Raw genomic sequence first — 18093 nt, forward strand, 5'->3', positions numbered from 1 at the left:
GGCGCGCGTGGCATACCCCCCACAGCCAGCCAGCCAGCAGCCGTGTGTCGACCACATTTAAGAAACCACCGGCGTTGTGCATATACATATATATTCCATATATTAATTGGATACACCCATTCTGGGGAAAAGCCAAGGAAATCTGCCCATGCACGGTAACTCCCAGGCACTTCCACCCTCTGACCAGACAGGGTCTGGTAGAGCATCCTGATTTGTGGGAGGAGCAGCCTGCAGGCATGAGGTATATAAATTAGTGAATAAGCCCTCCAAAACTTATCCTCAGCCAGGCCAGGCTGCATTTCTCTCTGCTACTGCCTCCTGCAAGCTGCTGTGTGCACCAGCGCTCCTCGCAGCAAGGATCCCAGCGAACAGACAGGTGTCCCCACCGCTTTTGCTGTGGAGCTTTGGGCACCCAGGTTCAACGGCAACGTCACCGTACAGGTGGTCAGCACTCGGGTGTCAGGCCGTGTCCCTGGCTGTGGCACAGCCCAAGCGAGGGCTGATTTTCCACTCAGACAGCAGCTACCCGGCTGTCACCCTCCCACCACGCATCCTTACCTCAAAATGCATCTTTGCTCTCAGCAGCTCCTTGTAGAGCTCGGGGTCCTCCAGGACATGGTAGCCATGGCCAATGCGCTCAGCCTTCAGGAGATAAACTGCCTGGAGAGCACGGGAAAACCACGTACAGCCTCCAAGCACCAGCTCGGCTCCTTCCCGCCCAGAGACCCTGCCCCACCACGGGTGCAGCCCGTGCCACCGAGCCAGCTCCGGGGAGGTCCTTCTCTGAGCCATCGGGCCCAGATCTCTGCCTGGGTCCCTGACGCTTGCTCTGGTACAAATATGGAGAGGACTTGGGCTCCTCTCTCCCCAGTGCAGGAGATGCAGAGACACCTCCCGGCACTGTCCCTCTTTCTGCCCCGGTCCCTCCCGCTCCCTGCCCCGAGCCAGGAGCTCCTCGTACCTCCTTGATCATGGCAGGCGGGCCAGCCTCCCCGGCATGGACGGTGCGATGGATCCCGCATCTTTCAGCTTCCTGCAAAGGAAAGGAGGACACGCTCCTGTCCCATCACCTGCAGCAAGGTTCAGCAAACCCCCTGGGCTGGCGCCGCACGCGGGGGTGCAGCAAGCAATGGGGCTCTGGGCAAAGAGCCCCCAAATCACAAACCCCGCAGCCTGAGCGGCGCACGTTCTCTGCTGTAGCACAGGCCACAAGAGAAGAGCTTGGTAATGCCAGAAGCAGAGAAACTTAGGAAGTCTGGCTACCTTCCCCTGGAGCCCAACCAGACTCCTCAGGGTCTTTTAATACCGGGCGAGTCCACCAGTGTCTCCTCTCCAGACAGGAGCAAACTCAAAGCTCGCCTTCCTCCACCCACTTGCTCTTCTGCATGAACCTTGCAGCAGTTCCGAGCTTTGAAACTTCTCCCTTTTGGGCTGGCTGCAGCCAAGTGGGAGAATTTAAAAACCCCCAGGGCAGAGATGAAGCTCAGATGATGCTCAGACACCAAGTGCTTCCCTTCTGTAAGGGGCTGGGGTGGAGGCAGCCCAGCTGGGAGGACCCTGTGGGTTCAGCTTTGAGGGCATTTTGAGATGCTATCTGTAACCATCCCAAAAAAACCCTTGCCAGGGTGACCACAGATCACCCAGGCTTTGGGAAGCTGCACAGCCTCGAGGGAAGCCCGGCTCCTGGCTTGCTGGAGAAGGACCACCCAGCCGGCAGTGGCAGGGGCGCTGCAGGCTGCAAGCCCTGTCTTGCAGCAGACACTCTTCCCGGGCACTCCTTCAGGGATTTTCACTCATTATTTTTTTTTCAGTTACTTGATTTTCAGCTCCTCATGTGCTGCACACCCAGGTCCTGCCTGAGACATCTACAGAAGAGCCCTGTGTGCATCCACCTGAATGGCACTGTGTGCTCCCTACATTTAAGTGAGTGTTGACTTTTCCTAAACAGCTATTTTTTTTTGCATTTTTTAAAATAACAAAATCCCTCTGGCCGAAGTACCAGACCAACAAGAAAGACAGACTCACACCAGCACTGAAATTTCCCACTTGTTTCTACATGGGATGAAGACAAACCAGAAACTCCTGTTCCCTCACTCCCAAGACAGGCATCCCTAACTATCCCAACAGGAGCTGGAGACACAAGCAGAGGGATCAGGAACACCACATGTACCAGCACTTCCCCACTAAGCCTCCTGGCCACTGAGGCCTGACCCCCCCATCCACTGCATCCAGCAGGGAGCTTGTGTCTAACGTCCATCCATGGGCACATCTTCCCTGGAGTGGCTTCATCCCTTTTTCAGCCCATTTGTCTGAGAACACATGGTGCTTCCCTTGGCTTCTCCTCCAAGGATCGCTGCCTCCTTGGACATGGTGGTCCCGGGATCCTTGGCTGCACGCTTCTGCCCCAGTGCTTCTCCGCAGGCTGCGGCCGCTGTTAAGCTTTCGCCATTATCTGCTCTTTCCCCATCAGCAGCCCCCAGAGCTCCCAGGCAGAACATGCCTGACCAAGTGACACCACAAGTCTCTCCAGTTTTCCTGGATGCATTATATACCCCGTGGACCGCAGCAGCACTACTTTTGGGGATGCACATCCCTGCCAGGCAGGCCCAGAGGGGCTGATGGCTGGGAGTGGACTTCGCTTCAGCATCTCAGAGCTGGGGTGAGTCCCTGGCACAGAGACAAGGCGCATCCTTCAGATGGGGGAGTCTGGACGTGGGTACTGCCGACACACTGGGGCAGGATGAGACACACCTGCCCGTCAGTTAATAAAACCCTGTGCCCACGTCTCAGTTTATAAGCACTCAGTGCATCCAGCGCAGCAGCGCAGGCAGACCTTGCATCGGCTCCCACTGACGGGGGCGAAGACCCCCAGGAAGATCCGTGTCATTTCAGACCTGAGTGCTGCTTGCAAACCACCGTCCTTTTTGGCAGTGACGGTGCACGGCCTCCTCTCCCACCGAGGCAGGGGACCAACAACCCCCAACTCCCACCAGCAAAGAGCAGCGAGGCACAAAGCCTCCCCTTCGAGCCGCTGCGGAGCGCTGCGGTTGAGGGAGAGTCTCGGATCGGGCTCCTGACACCGTTCCAGCGTTCCCATTTGAGATGATCAGATAAAAGCACTTCAAACGCGCAGCTTCTTCTCTGCTCCTCGGGTGATTTCTGCCAGACTGGAAAAGCCAGTCTCTTCCAGTCTCCTCGGCAGTGGTTTCGCCGAGCCCCAGGAGCAGACCCCAGCCGGTGGCAGCGGGGTGCTGTCGGGGGACAAACGGGCTCCACGTCCCTCGCGTCACGCTCAGTGCTACAGGGTAGCACGCCGAGCTCCAGCTCTAAGGCCACGTTTAAGCAATGATGCCTGCCATTAATCATTTAGGAAATATAAACAAATACTTTTGCGATTTAACTGAATGTTTTTAATAGCTGCAACGAATTTTTAAGCTGTCCCAGCTGTTTGCAGCCTGAATAATGGACTGCGCGTCCCCTCACGCACATCCCCTCAATATATGTTTTTCTTATAATTTCTTTTAAGCAGCTTATTCAACAAACCTCGTAAGCCTTCTTATGCTCAGAGGTATTCTCCACCTTCAGGGTCTCATCCCCAGCCAGGTCGATGGCCACCACAGAGTTGTTTTGGTACTTCTTGCAGAGCTCCACCACCTCCGGAGACCAGCCTGGAAGAGACAGCGCCAGGGTTCAGGAGAAAGCATTCGTAAGGGTTGCACCTCCAGCATTTTTCTAAACAAATCCTGGTCCCACCACTAGAAGGCTTAGAGCTACTTTCTTTGGTCTTTCCTAAAATTTGACACTCAAAAAGAAAGCTAACGAACTCCTAGAAAGGTCTGCCATCTTCAGGCAAATAAAAGCTGCCAACTGATTAGTCCATTGTCAATGAAAGGGAAATCAAATGCATTTACCAGCTGTAACACTGCTCTCATCATGTTTTTCTGCTCACTTTGAGCACAGGAAAAAAAAAAAAAGGCAAAAAAACCCCAACCCTCTCCAAACACAGCTGCAGTCGGCCCAAGGTGAGTGAACTGCACAGCCCAGGTGCTGTAACACGGTGCGTGGGAGAAATCCCTCAGCTCACCCTTGAGCTTTCACCCCGTCCCAGGCTGGGTGAGGGCAGGGAAAGGGAAGAACCGTCCTGTCGGACGCGTTGGGTCACGGAGGATTTTGGGCTGGGAGGGATCTCCGGGGGTGCCCTGTAGAAGTCAGCCCTGCCCTGTTGCAGAGCATCCTCGACTCCCCCAGACAAGATGATGGATGCTGCTCCTGGTGGGAAGGAGCTGGTCGGCCTCCTGGAAGGCTGATATTTAACACTCTCAAAGTTCTATTTTTTTGGCATCAGCTAAGAGAGAGAGTAACAAGTGGCCAACACTACTTCAGAGTTATCTCTGATCAGGACAGAGGACAACCTCTGAGAGAGGACACGCATCTACCAGCTCATAGAACACTTACCCTTAGCAAAAAGGCCAAGAAACAGAGATAAACAGTAGTATTAATTATTAACAGGCACCTGCTGTGTACATACAATTCCAAAATCATATGAACACATAAGAAAACATGTGCAATTTCATCTTTTTTTTTCCATTGGTTTCCAACTCCCTGGGTTAGAGCCATTATTTTATTAACAAGTTTAATATGAGCTAGTTCTGGCTGGCACCTCTGCCTTTCTCTCAACAGTTCATAAATTACAGGGTGGCTTCTCACTGTGCAGCACATCCCGAAGGCGGTGCTAGAGACTCTTGCGCATCACCGGCTCTGGCTAAGAGTTGGTGCCCTGGGACAGAGGCAGGAGAACGCACACTCGGTTGTTGGCACGAGCTGCTGTGCAAGCACACGCTCCACGTGCCCTCAGGTGCTCCCGCCACCTTCTGCATTTACCACTTGTGCGTTGGCAGGGACTGTAACTGCAGAGAAGTGTGAAAATGCCTTACAGCTTTCCAATTTCTACAATGAGTGAAGTTTTCTTCCTAGAAACCGGGAATGTAAGGGTCAAGTTTTCCAAGTATTGTTTGGGGTTGATTGTGCAGGCAGGAAAAAACCAAAATCCACTCTCAAATCTCCCAGTTTCCAAGGATATCGTTTTTCACATTTCTAGACACAAATTAACTGTGTATTCATTAGCAAAAAACTTTCCACCATCTCCCCTACTAAGCCTACTTAAAACTGCTGTGAGATATGAAGACATTCAAGTCATATCTCAAGTCTTCACATAGAACAGCTACTTATCATAAAATCTTGCTCTGACTGCATCTTTCCGTAGAGAAAGATGCTCAGAGAACTCAGCAGCCCAGTGAAACACTGGCGTTTGAGTTTTCTTCCTATTCTGGATCACACCACCTGTTACCGATGTAGTTCAGAGCTACTGATTTTATTAAAAAAATATATATATATATGGGGGATTTAAGTATATTTTTCTTGTGTTTTCAGCTTAAACCAGCAGAGACTGCAGCCAGCAGATTCTCTGGCTGACCCATGGTCCAGGCCAATGAAGGAGTATGCTGCTGTAGCAGCGTGACCACGGGTAGGGAAACCGTGAGATCTCACGCCTGGTGGTCCTCTTGTGACCGTTTGCTCTCAGATGCACCAGACAGTTGCGGCAGATGCAACCACTCACTGTAGCAACAACTTCAACTGGTCCAAGGAGAGCTCCAGCCTTTGGGCAGGGAGCGAGGTATGAGCCGGAATCACACCTCCTCCAGGAGAGGAGCGAAGAGCCCTTCGTCTCTCTAGCAGGACCTTTCAGGTACTGGTTGTACCCACGGACCCCCACTCTCACATCCAGCAGACCCTTTCCCCATAGTGAAGGGAGCAGAGGATCCCCACCAAGAAAAAAAAACCTACTCCTTCTCAACACTGTCTGGTCCCACATCACACCCAGGTCTACGGGACCAGGGCTTTCCCCGCATTTCTGCGGGGACCTGAGCCCAGGGGACGTCACCCCCCGCCACGCGTCAGGGAAGGGGAGCAGAGCAGCAGGGGAGCTGCAATACATTACTTGGCATATGGCGCATGCAGCATAGAATAGACCTGGCTTTGATGCGGAAATCCCTTTCTCCATCCTGTAGTCCCTGATTTACGAGGTTAACGACTTCATCTGGAGTGAGGTCTCCCCTGCAGGGAAGAAAAGCCGTCAGCGAGAGGCCGGACACCCACCAGGGAGGCAGGCGGGAGCCACAGATCAGCCCAGCATCCCCACGGGACACCCCACGCAAAACCCAGCCTGCCCAGGGTCCCGCTCGCCTTAACATCCAGAGGAGCCCGATGAAACCGCCCAGAGCTGAAGAGCACCTTTTACACCCATGCCATGCCCAAATCTACCCGATGTCGGGCTCAAAAGCATGGCAAAGATGATAGTGAGATTTAGAAAAGCCTTGGGGAACCAGATGCCAATCCCACCCGAGCAGAGGAACCCGCTCTTTGCCAGAGCATCTCATTAGGACACACAACAGCCTGCAGCCGGGCAGGGGCGAGCACGGGGGCTCAACACCCATCACAGCACATTTCGCAAGGGGCCACAGAGCCCAGCACTGGTTTAATCAGAGGGGATGATGACCTGTAAAGAAGGGATTGTATCGCCAGCCCCCTCCAGCATTGCCCACTGTCTCTGCCAGCTCAGATTCACATTTTGCGGGCAGGCAACCCGTCTCCGAACGCCGCTTCCCCTGGCACAGAGAAAGGCTGCAGCCGGGCGGTTGAGCAGAGCTGCTCTGCACAGGCAGAATTAGGTGCCCAAAGCGAGGGGCGGTAAAACACATCAGTACACAGAGATATTATAAGAGGAAAAAAATCTTATCGATGGGGAAGAGAGGTGGAAGAGTGCCGGTGCTCGCTGCGTTGGAAGAGAGAGGAGGCTTGGTTACACCAGACTTTGAACATATGCTGGCTGCCCAGCGTGGGCCATGCCTTCTCCATGCCCCACCGGCCACCCACCGGCTCCCCGGCACGGTGGGATCACTCACTCGGTTTGGCCCCAGGGGATGGGATCCACGCGGCAGTTGGCCAGGAGGTGAGGGCTGTACCGGACCTCCACGTAGATGACACCTTCTTTTGCTTTCGTCTCCACCAGCTCGTAGGCGATCCTCCTCACTGCCTCACGGTCACCCCTGCAGGGAGACAGTGGGACCCATCACCGGGACTCGTCACCCTCAGGGATGGGCACTGGGGACAGGCGATGTGACCTCCAAGGATGAGCAACGTTAGCCAAGGGGTCCTGCCAAGGGTTGTGGGGGAAAAGCAAAAAGCAGGGTACTTACGCAATGGCAGGCATGTAGTGATTAAACTTCTCTAGAAACTGGGTAAGCGTCAGTGGTGTTTTGTAGCTGACATGCTTCAGGAGGTCATCAACAGTGCTGCCGGGAAGAGGAACCCCTCTTTTCCTGGAAATGAATGACAGAGAAAGCTATCACATTTTTAATCAGTCCATTTCATGCAGCAATCGCATCCCGAGCTGGCAGCATTAACCTCCATTTCTTCACAGAAAAGATATGGCACACGTTGTCCTTCCAAAATCTCCTCGCAGATGCAGCGCTGAATCTCAGCGGGGATGAAGGCAATCCAAAATACAGGCAAAGCACAAACAAATCGAAATGCAAGCTCAGAGTGACCCGACAGGAACAGAGCCAGAGCACATTTTCAGCTTAAGAAGGAGTTCATCTAAAGGGGCTCTGGATTATTTCTTGGCACCTTTCAGTCCAGGCAGCAGAATTGCCAAAATTCTTTAGAAAAGTTAATTTCCACTTATGCAGGCTCAAAGGATGAAAAATCGTGGAGACGCCCCCAGGCCCAGGATCACGCACGCAGAAGTGTCGTGGCTCGTGGGTTTAACGCCGGCAGCTCCTGCGAGCGAGCCGGTTCCCAAGCCCAACGTCATGGTGGCATCTCCTCCGATGGGGACACCTCCCACGCAGCAGCAAACTGACAACTGCTCTCACCAAAGGGATGAAGATGGCAAAGCCCACCTAAACTCCTCCAAGAGGGAAAAGGCTGTTTGTCCCTGGAGCGCCCGGAGTGCCGGGTGGGTGGAGGTGTCCCTTGTGGGGTGACAGCCGGGCTCAAGGGCTCTGTGAGCCGAGGATGCTGCACGCTTCCCAAGCGGGCTTTGCCACCCCACCCCACAGGCTGTCACTCTGCCATGAACGCCAACCTAAATTAGGAATAATAACTAGACATTTGTTTTTAATCCTCTTTCCTGCCACAGTGAATTACAGCCGATTGATGGATCTCTCTGCTAATAGAGACAAAACGCCGCAGACGGCTTTAGCGTCCCGATGCCAGCAGCCGTCCCGATGAGCAACCTGCAGGGAAGCGGCCCAAACGACCCCGCTCCTGGGCCCAGAAAACGTCGCTCATTCTCTGCTCGGGCAGGAAGGAAACCAGCCCCACGCTCAGCCTTCACATGCAGTCTGCCCAGATTAAGTTGCCGGCACTCGGTGGGGGACGTTCATCCCTGCCAAGGCATCGGTTTTCCCTCCCGCCTTGCCCTTTCCGTGGCACTGACACATCACTCTCTGCTCCAGGAACCGGCCCGCCTCTTCCTCCACTTACCCAGCGAAGGTTTCCTACAGCAAAGCCATTTCTCTGACCCCTTCCATGTGCTTTCCGAAGGATTGTCTCCGCGCAGGCAGCAGCGACGGCGCTTTGGGATGATCCGCAGACCAGAGACACTGGGGTCAGGTCTCCGGCTGCGGGGCTCTGATGGATCTTGCCAGCGTGGCTTTGGGAGCTGCTGCTGTCCCAGCCAACCCACCTGGTAGCAAAGCTGCCCCGGGGGAACGGGCTCGTGCCCGCTGCCACCTCCACATCCTGCCCAGAGCTACCTCCAGCCCCGGGCAGCACCACACCCACCGTCCCACCACGGAGAGGACACCTCTCCTGGGGACACCCAGCCCCAGCAGTCCTGCGAGGGGTCTGCCACGGCTCTAAACCCTTTGGCTGGGCAGGGGGGATGCAAAGCCTGACCCAGAGCTGAAAGAATCGGGAGCCAAAGTTTCTAAAACCAGCCGAGTTCAGCCACTGCCCAAGGGGGCTTGTGCATCCCAGCAGCTTCGGGTTATTTGTACATGGTCAGCCACCACCTGGCAAATTTATTTCCAGCTCTTTACCTTTAAAAATAGACCACAAGCAGCTTTCTGCGTCCAGGGTGAGGTTATTAAGGCAGTCCCCTACAGCCTCCTGCACTGCCCTGCTGCTTTTGCATTCGCCTGAGCGGTAGTTTTAAAGCCCATGAATAGCACAGCCTTGCTCCACCCGAGGGCTGGCAGCTCGGGGGGATGCCAGGGCTGTTTAAAAATAAGAGAGAGCTCAGCACACACTTGGGCAACGAAGGTTTCTGCCCTAAACAAGAGAGAAGCGCAGGATCCTCAGATGGCTGGTGCCTCCTGGGCTTCAGGGCTCCTACGACCCTCCTGGGGGACTACACTGGCATTTTTCGATCGCTGGCAGAGGGACCCAGCAGAGCCCCAGGGAGTCAGCACCGACCCTTCTGTCCATCGGGGTTTGTATTGCAGCCTACCAGTGGCACGGGCAGAGCCCCAGGAACCCTGGCTCAGCTCACCGTGCCAGCGCCCTGCAGCAACCGAGATGGACCTCTCTGATCCACCCTCCTTCCTCTGACAGCACGCCAAAATGTATGGCCACTCCCTGCAGAAAAAGCCACTTTAGAAAGAATATTTTCCCCTAGGATTGCACTGCCCTGGAGTCTGCTGAGCTCGCAGGGTACCAGAACCACTCCCCATCCTCCTCACACCTGATTTCCTCCCCAAAGTACCAGAGTTGTGCCTAAGAGCTGTTTCCCGAAATCTTTAAGCTTGCCACTTTCTCGATCTGAGGTATCTATCTGCTAGCTGGAAGAAGTCTTACGTTTATTTGGCTTACAACTGGGGAGCCAGGTCCTCACACCAGTTAATCATTCACCCCGGTGCTTCCCACACAAGCTACACCGAAGCAAGAAGATGTATGTGGGCTCTGTCAAGGAAACAGCCTCTCTAAGTCACTGCCAAGTTCCCGGGTCACCCTCACACGAGCATGACTCCTCGACTGTTGGCCCGGGGTGGACAGCCCGGGGTTCAAGGGCGCAGAGCAGCAGGGCAGGGAGGAGCACCCAAGCTGGTTTTTCCTCCCCAGATGGCGGTACGGCACCACCACCAAGCCGACGCTCCCAACCTGCTTTCATTTCACTTGCTTTTGCAATTAGGAACGCGGAAAAAAAAGAAAGGAGAATACACTGACTCTGCCGCTTCCCGGCTACACTTCAAAGGCTGTTTGTGAGACATCTTCTCTACTCTTCTCACAGTGGCTCCCCTTAGCTCGCCCGGCTCACAGGACCGATGACCACCGCGGTCACGCTTCTGCTACCAGCGCAGTCCCACTGCAACACGAGGCTTTGGGAAGCGCTCAGCATCCTCGCACCGTGCAGCCGGAGGACCGGTCCACACAGAGGTAAGACCAGAGCCAGCCAGGTTTGCTGCCGGGGCAGCAAGGGAGAGCTCTCCCAGCCTGCCAGCACAAGGGATGATGCTTTCGAACTGCAGCTCCCGGAGTTTCTTCCCCCCACAACTCACCTGCCGAAGTGCAAGATTGTTTCTGGTCTAATGGCTCCATCCAGGTGGACGTGAAGTTCGACCTGCAGTAAGATAAGGAGAAGTCGGTGAGGTACTCTTAGAGCTGCAGCAAAAGTTGAGAGATAAGCAGCTGGTGCTAACACAGGTATAAACGCAGCCCCATGCAGGGACAAAGTCATGACAAGGAAGCACAAAAACATTTTTAAAATACCATCATTATAAAGTTTATTTTTCAATATCTAAGTATTGCCTAAATATTTTCTTACTCCTGCTGCAGCTCACACATTTAATGGAACTTTAAAAATTTATTCTGTTTCCAGTCTTTTGCAGGAGCTGCCCTATCCTTATTTAGCTTCCATGGTTTAGAGCTTGGGAAGAGTGCAAAAAGCAAACCCCAAACACCTTCACTTTCCAGCTTGCTCCTTCTGCAATTCACAGACATCCAAGCATCAATTAACTTGCTAAAAGTCATTACACAACAACTTGGACTACACTTCCAAGAATCAGGTCTTGATATATTGTTAATTACTCAGCATTATCAGAGCTTACAGGCTTTCCAATCCTACACATGGGGTCAGTAAAAGGTGCTGTAAAAAATAAAAAGAATAAGAGTTGCCCGTAGAGCTAACAAGCTGGTTTCCAAATAAAACACTTGAATTTTGACTCATTAAAAATGGGACAGTAACTCAGATCTCTTCACTGTCAAACCCTGTTTCCCGATTATTGCTGAAGCAATGGATTTTGGAGAAAGAGCCCCAGAAAAGCAAAAGCAAGCTTTTTCCATTAGGCAGCTGGGGCTTTTGGAGGAACATGAGAAATGTCATTTGGAAGTCGAACTGGGAAGGAAAATATTGGCTGTAAAATGTTTCAGCTAGATCTTCACATTTCCAGAACTGTTTTCTTTTAAGCAACAGAATAGCCTACAAAATACATATTTAATTTATTTTTTTTTTCATGAAACTGTAGAGCAGCAACTTAGTACACAAAGTTCTTGTTAGTCATAACATTGTGCAAATTTTGCTGTGCAGATGATCGCTGCAGGACGCCAAGGGTAAGAATTGAGTAGGATTCAGAAGAGGACTGGATATCTGCACAGGTAACTAAACCGCCCGGGGTTACTAATTAAAACCCACAAACCCTCTGGCGTCAGGGTATGCATCAAACAATAACTATGAGGAGCTGGAAGAAAAATGTGTAAGCGGTTCCTACAAGCAGGGCAACGCGTAATTGTCCACCTCGAGATCCTTCCGCTCTCCTCCGAAGCGCCCACGAGCAGCTGACGTCAGCTCCACACCGCTGGCCCGGCTCCCGGTGCAGCGCTGGCCGTGCCCATCTCCAGGACGAGCACTGATGCCCACGAGGTCGCTCCCATCCCCACCTCCTCCCGCAGCCCGAGACGCCTGCCACGCAGGCAGAGACACCCATCTTCTGACTCACGGACCGGGTTTTCATTGACCGCTTCTGCTGCAAAAGGCCGTCATTGCTGGGGCTCAGGCCATCTCCATAGGATGGCCACGAAGCTACCACTGAAACGTGCGGCAGTGGGATGCAAACTGCAGGTGCCGGGCTCAGGGCAGCTCGAGCTGCTGATCCTGCACCGTTGCAATCAGCCGGCCCAGGGGTCATGAATATCCCCACTGACACTCCTGCCAGCAGGTTGTAAAAAGATACCCCGTCACTTCTCCTACCCTTAAGACACGCTCTGAATCTACAGGGATGAAGATTTGAAAAGGGCAAAACCTGATCTTTCCCCCCCACCTCACGTTATGCAATCCTGCTTATGAGGACTAAATGTCCTGAGAAGCAACAGATAAAATAACAGACTACGGACACGATCTGCATCGCCAGATGTGGACGCCTGGCACATTTTCCGCTCTTGAGCTCCGATTCCTATTTCAAAACCACACGAGCTCCATTCCTTGAGGTTTTCAACAGCCCTTGTGACCTTCTGATGGAGTTACAGGCTTGAAACTTGCTCATGCTGGATATAAGAACCAAGCAAGCCGAACCTACTGGGGTCTTCTCACTCCAAACATTTCTCAAGCATTTCCTGCAGGAACATTCCAATGTGACACTTGCATCGCTGTGAAAGCAAATTCAGTGGTGCCCTTCACCCATGCAAGCCCTCGCCTTCTGCCGCTGCTGCGGGCAAGACGCTTGTAAAGCAACAAGGTTCCTCTCAACACCAGTAACGGGGTCTTTCTCCACTGCTGTGCATTTCTTTGGCTCTGGACGGACCTAAGCTAAGTGCTTGTGCCATGCTACTCAGCCCAAAACTTTGTGGGGGTTCCTCAAGATCAGTGCTCGGGGGAGTTGTTTTCTGCAGCTGGGAACTAATCCAGGCTATTTAGATTACCAAGGGACGTTCAACTGAAGAAGCAAAGGTGTGCCTACAAGGGTCTCCACCGAGAGCTGGCCCCAGATAAGGACGCAATCAGCAGAGACGCAAGCGAGCAGCTCGGCTCCCCCGGGGCGCTTTGCCGGCAAATCCCGCAGGTTCCCAGGTCCGTGGAAGGCTGTTCACTGCAGATTACACTGCAGCCCTCCTCCTGCCTGTTTGTTTTGGGTAAACAAAGCACAAGACTTTCCAGATACAAGGGGGTGACATGACCTTGCTCTCAGTCAAGGAAAGTACCCAGATAAAGACGAAAGAGTTTTCCCTGAACTGTGGCTCCAGGAGATGATGCCCGAGCAAGCAGAAATAAGGTGAAGGCAGGAGCCCAGTGCCTCTTCCAGGGCTCTGCTCCTCGGTACACAGAGGTCCACACACACGTAGTCTCCCACCCCAAATCCTCCGGTTTATTTGGAGAGGAAGCCTGCGCACACAGATTAAAAAGGGATCTCGACACTTGGTCCAGGACCCCAACAGCCCCATGGGCTGCACCAGCGCTGGAGCCTTCAGCCACGCCAGGACCAGCGATGCCTTAGTTTCTCGCGGCAATCCTGGACGTGGGAACGTTTGTTCTGATGAAGAACGAGAAAGCAGCAGAGCTCTCAAACACTTTCCCGGGTCGAGAGCACTGCTCTTCCCCCCGCTGCAGCGGGGACCCTCAGGGCCACCTCTGCGTAGCCACCCGTCGGCCCTGCTTCTGCACCGCCACAGCACCGCAGCCGAGAGCGAGTACACCGACCAGCCCAGTCATAGCGCAATGATGCAAAGCACAGTGCAATTCAATAGAATCTCTGAGTTTCACTAAAGAGTTGCCCAAAGCCAGAGGGATGAGTTCAAAAGACGTAACCGGCCATAAATTGTGCGTCCTCAGCACAGCCAACCCCCAGCAAGGCTGTCGGAGCAAACGGAGCGCTTTTCATTTTTATGCAAAAGTTTTAGCTCAAGCACAGCACGTGACTCGTTAGAGCAGATATCAGCAAGTTGGTTCAGATTTAAAAAAAAAAAAAAAAAAAGGGAAGTTTTAAGGGCTCTGGCTTGACTTCTGCTGAAAATATTGCAATGTTTTCTCTGAAACTTAATAAGCTTCAAAAATAAATTGAAACACAAAATGAGGTACTGCAACAAATATGTTCCGTTGAAAGGTCAAGTCTGATTCTTTTCAATTTAGTGAAATTAAGAGGAAAAAGTTAACCAAACATTCAAAGTATTTTCAGCTACAGTCAACCCAACAGGATTTCTCTATTACTCTTGGGTTTGCTCAGCCGACCATGGCAGAGCAGTTAACTGCTCAGTTCACCTATTATGTGGCATTAAGAGTACCGCCCAAGCTAATGCATTGGAGGGGATTTCTGCATTAGGGGGGTTTAGGGTCTTTTTTTAAATATATACAATGAACAAAGTCAGCCCTAACATCATGGTAAAAGTAACACCAACCTCACCTTTTATTTTGATGGTTTCCAGCAGTCGTTAATAGATAATCCAGGCAGCCGCTAAAGTTGCATCATTTTAAAACCCTTAGTGATGACTTTGCCCGGGATTATTTATGAGCACATTAAAAGGTGATAATTTAAAGTTCACTCTATTGATCGCAACAACTGAAAAACAGAGTAATTACAGGTGTAATTTGTCAATTGTTAGATACACGCGGCAGGAAAACGTTAATAGAGAGCAAAATTCAACAAGAGATAAGACAAATGCCAACCACTGCAAAAAACCTGACCAGCGCTCCACAAATACCAGTATTATGAAAGCGCACTGTCAGGAGCCAAGTTCTCCTCCTCATTAACTCACCACAAACACTATTTAGAAGCACCAGGTGAGCCTGGCCCAAGAGGGATGTGGAGTAGAAAAGGCACAGTATTGTCCTCAAGCCTGACGACACCCACAAACGCATTTTGGAGCCGAATCTGCCATATACTGTGAGGTTTGAGCCTTTAAAAGAGAAACGTGGGAGACTATAAGACCCACCCCCTGCTCCATGGCAAGAAATATTTGTGCTTTGTAGAGAAGCATTCACATGACACATGGCTTTGGTGAGTCAGGAGGAGGATGCTCCCATGCGGAGCAGCCGTTAGTACTATTCCTCCCGGCACCAACCACTCCGCCGACCTCGGTACGAGGCTCCTGGTGCCGTTAATAGGTGATGGTGGCTGTGCGTCACCCTCCTGCAGGGACGGCTCGGCCGTGTCCCTCCCTGAGCCATGGCGGAGCTCGCACCCGCGCGCAGCTGGAACGAGGCAACGCTTCGGAGCAGTAAACGAAGTCCTTGCACTTTGAGCATCACGTTTGACAAGCGGAGCCGGGAAGGTTATGCCCGTGTGTGGCTGCAGAGCGATACGGAAGGAACGAGTACGCGCTGCACGGCGTAAGGTACGGCGCAGCTCCACGCAGCCTCGACGGCACCAGGGTTTGACCCGTGCCAAGACAGGCAGGGGTCAGGCTGTGCAGGAGAGGTGCATGAGCCAAAGAAAACAATCATGCTCAGCACACCCTCGTGCGCTTGCACTCCCCACAATAAGGATCGCCTTTTTTTTTTTTTTTTAATTTTTTTTTTTTTCCCCCTCAAGTTTTGCACCCAAGGCAACTCGGCACAGACGGGCAGGTCTGTCTGCGGCAGGGGGAGGCTGCAGCGCGGCAGGGAGCAGGGCAGGACGCCCACCCAAAGCCCCCGGGTACAGCCAGCGCTCTGCAGCACAGTGGGCACCTTTGGTCCTACCCGGGTTTGGTCACCAGGCGCTCTCCCAACCATCGACACGACACACACAGCCACAGCCAGTTCCGGCCATCTCTCCCAGTTCCCAGGTATGAAGGGCACATCAGAGACAATCACCTCCCTTCGGATAGGGACAGGTCCCAGAACGCTGTGACACACACAGTGTGCCCCAGGAGGGCTTGCAGGAACTCCTGCCCAGTGCCGCCTGAGCTTATTTGGGAAACAAGCATCCAGGGACAGAGCTGCACCAGCTGCTGAGAAAGTCGGGTCTGACCCCAAAAGCCCCCGTTCCCAGCCTGCTCCCTGCAACACGCCTCAAGGCACAGAGGGGCCACAGGAGAAAGAGCCCCGTGTCCCAAAGCCCCCCGGCTGGGGCTGGTCTGCGGGGACAGGAGCCAGCAGCGAGCGAGGACACCGCCTCTGCTCTGGATGTGGAGCAGAGAGGGGAGAGGCTGACGGTCGGCATCCAAGGAACAGCAGTCCTTTCTGCTCTTCCCTGGCCTACAATAAGCAGGGTTCAAAGTCGCTCTCCCACAGCTCCCCATCCACCCGCCGCGGCAGCCGGGAGTCAGCGAGTTCCCGAAAAACGTGGAGGCAGCCCTGGCCCCGCGTTCAGCCGCGGCTGGGAGCTGCTCCGGGTACCCGAAACATCTCTAAAACACAAAACTGATCGTTCCCAATGGCAGAGGGTCCAGGGGAATGAATAGGGCTCATTAACTGACTTCAGACCCATTTTTTTTCCCCAAGCCTGACTTAGCAGGTTCACAGGACTGAAAGGGACTGCCTGACTCAGGAAAACCAGTCTCATAATTGCCGGCACCCAGACAACAGAAGCCCGATCTTAGTGGTCAAACCCTGCACGCTTTTTCCCAGGTCTCTCTCTTCAGCATCCCACTCTCCCACGCACTGGAAAAGTAGGAAGAAGCACAAGTGAAAGAAGAACTTAACTTGCTTCTCTCAGCCAAAAGTTTAAAATGAGTGGGGTGACCCACCAGCTTTTGGTCTTAGTGAAGCCGATGAAATGCCAACAACTCCCAAAACTGAAGTAGCCTTAAAAAAAGCTTAAAGCATTAACAGGTGTCAATGCTCCCGTGATTTCGGTATCAAGGTTTGCCTGCTATTGCCCGGGTCACCTTCCCTGAGAGGGAAACCTCATGTAACGATGGAGCAAACACAAATCAGACCCGTGCACACAGGCTCTTCCAAGTACGCTAAATGTTTCTGGTGTGAGCTCAGAGATAAGTGGTTTGGGAGGGGTAGAGGATGCAAACAGTGGAAAAAACAACCAAACAAACCAACCTTTTGGGCTTTTGAAGACAACCTTCTTCCCCAGGAAAGCCGCATGCAGTTTCCACCACTCAGGTTCTCCCACCACAACACCCACATCACTTTTCTTGGTCTCCTGTGCCCCGGCCCCTCGCAGCCCACCGAGAGCCCAATTCTGCCTGGTCATCAGAGCCAGAGCCTGAATGCGGCCAGGCAGAGAACACCCGCTCCCCGTACGCCGGCTTACCCAGAGCACAGGCTAAGAGCTGAGCTGCCCCGCAGCACAGGCAGCGCTCTGCCATCGATACGGGGTTATCGCTAACCACATCTGTTTCATCTTCTTCCTTCTCAACTCTTTTATTATCTGATTAATAAATATGTTACTGTGTGATCCTACTTGAGATGCATTTATGCAACACGTGGTGAGAGTTAAAGACCGGCGCACGCTCTGACAGCAATCACCAAGATGGTATCTCGCGTATCTGAGGAATAACTGAACTAAGTGTTTAAGAGGAAAAAACTCTCACCAAAAAATAAAACAACAAAACCAAACCCCCAAACGAAAAAAATAAAACCCCCGAAAGAAAGTGTTTGTTTCAGTAGACAAGCAGCCAAAGCTTAGAGTGTGGTATCCTTCAGAGCTTGCCAGCCAGGCTACCGGAGCATCTCTGGCCTGGAGGAGCTGAGGGACCTGCACTGCTCCTGCGGCGGGATGCCGGGATGTCCGGGACACCCGGGGCAGCTCCCGTGTGTCCCTGTGGGGAGCACCGGGCCGGGGCAGTGCAGACCCCGGTTGGTACCACCGAGTGCGTCCTCAGGGCACCCACCCTCACGGCTCCACCGCCGTGCCCCGGGCACGGCCCCCTCCCACCGAACTGCGCACCGGGGCACGCCCCGGCTCTCACCCCCGGTGCATGTCCCGGTTCCCAGACCCGGCGCACAGCACCTCTCACCCGCTGCATGTCCCGGTTCCCAGCCCCGCTGCACAGCACCTCTCACCCGGTGCAGGTCCCGGTTCCCAGCCCCGGCGCACAGCACCTCTCACCCGCTGCACGCCCCGCTCCCAGCCCCGCTGTACGGCGCCTCAGCCCCGGTGCACGGCACCTCGACCGCGGTGCTCGTCCCGCTCCCAGCCCAGAGCCTCCGGCAGCGCCGCCACC

The 18093-nt window shown here is 53.4% G+C and overlaps 1 protein-coding gene across 1 annotated transcript in view; it reads right to left on the bottom strand.

Moving 5' to 3' along the window:
• Nucleotides 1-18093, bottom strand: part of ADA (adenosine deaminase) — a 42228-nt gene that overhangs the window by 2486 nt on the left and 21649 nt on the right. The window contains exons 2-8 of the mRNA XM_009890312.1: nt 10563-10624; nt 7257-7379; nt 6963-7106; nt 5999-6114; nt 3544-3668; nt 962-1033; nt 559-660 (exon numbers count right to left, since the gene is read on the bottom strand). Of these exons, the coding sequence (XP_009888614.1) occupies nt 559-660; nt 962-1033; nt 3544-3668; nt 5999-6114; nt 6963-7106; nt 7257-7379; nt 10563-10624 (744 nt within the window). The remainder of the gene's footprint in view (nt 1-558; nt 661-961; nt 1034-3543; nt 3669-5998; nt 6115-6962; nt 7107-7256; nt 7380-10562; nt 10625-18093) is intronic.

This window comes from Charadrius vociferus, unplaced genomic scaffold, assembly GCF_000708025.1.
Source record: "Charadrius vociferus isolate BGI_N301 unplaced genomic scaffold, ASM70802v2 scaffold280, whole genome shotgun sequence".
Taxonomy (NCBI): domain Eukaryota; kingdom Metazoa; phylum Chordata; class Aves; order Charadriiformes; family Charadriidae; genus Charadrius; species Charadrius vociferus.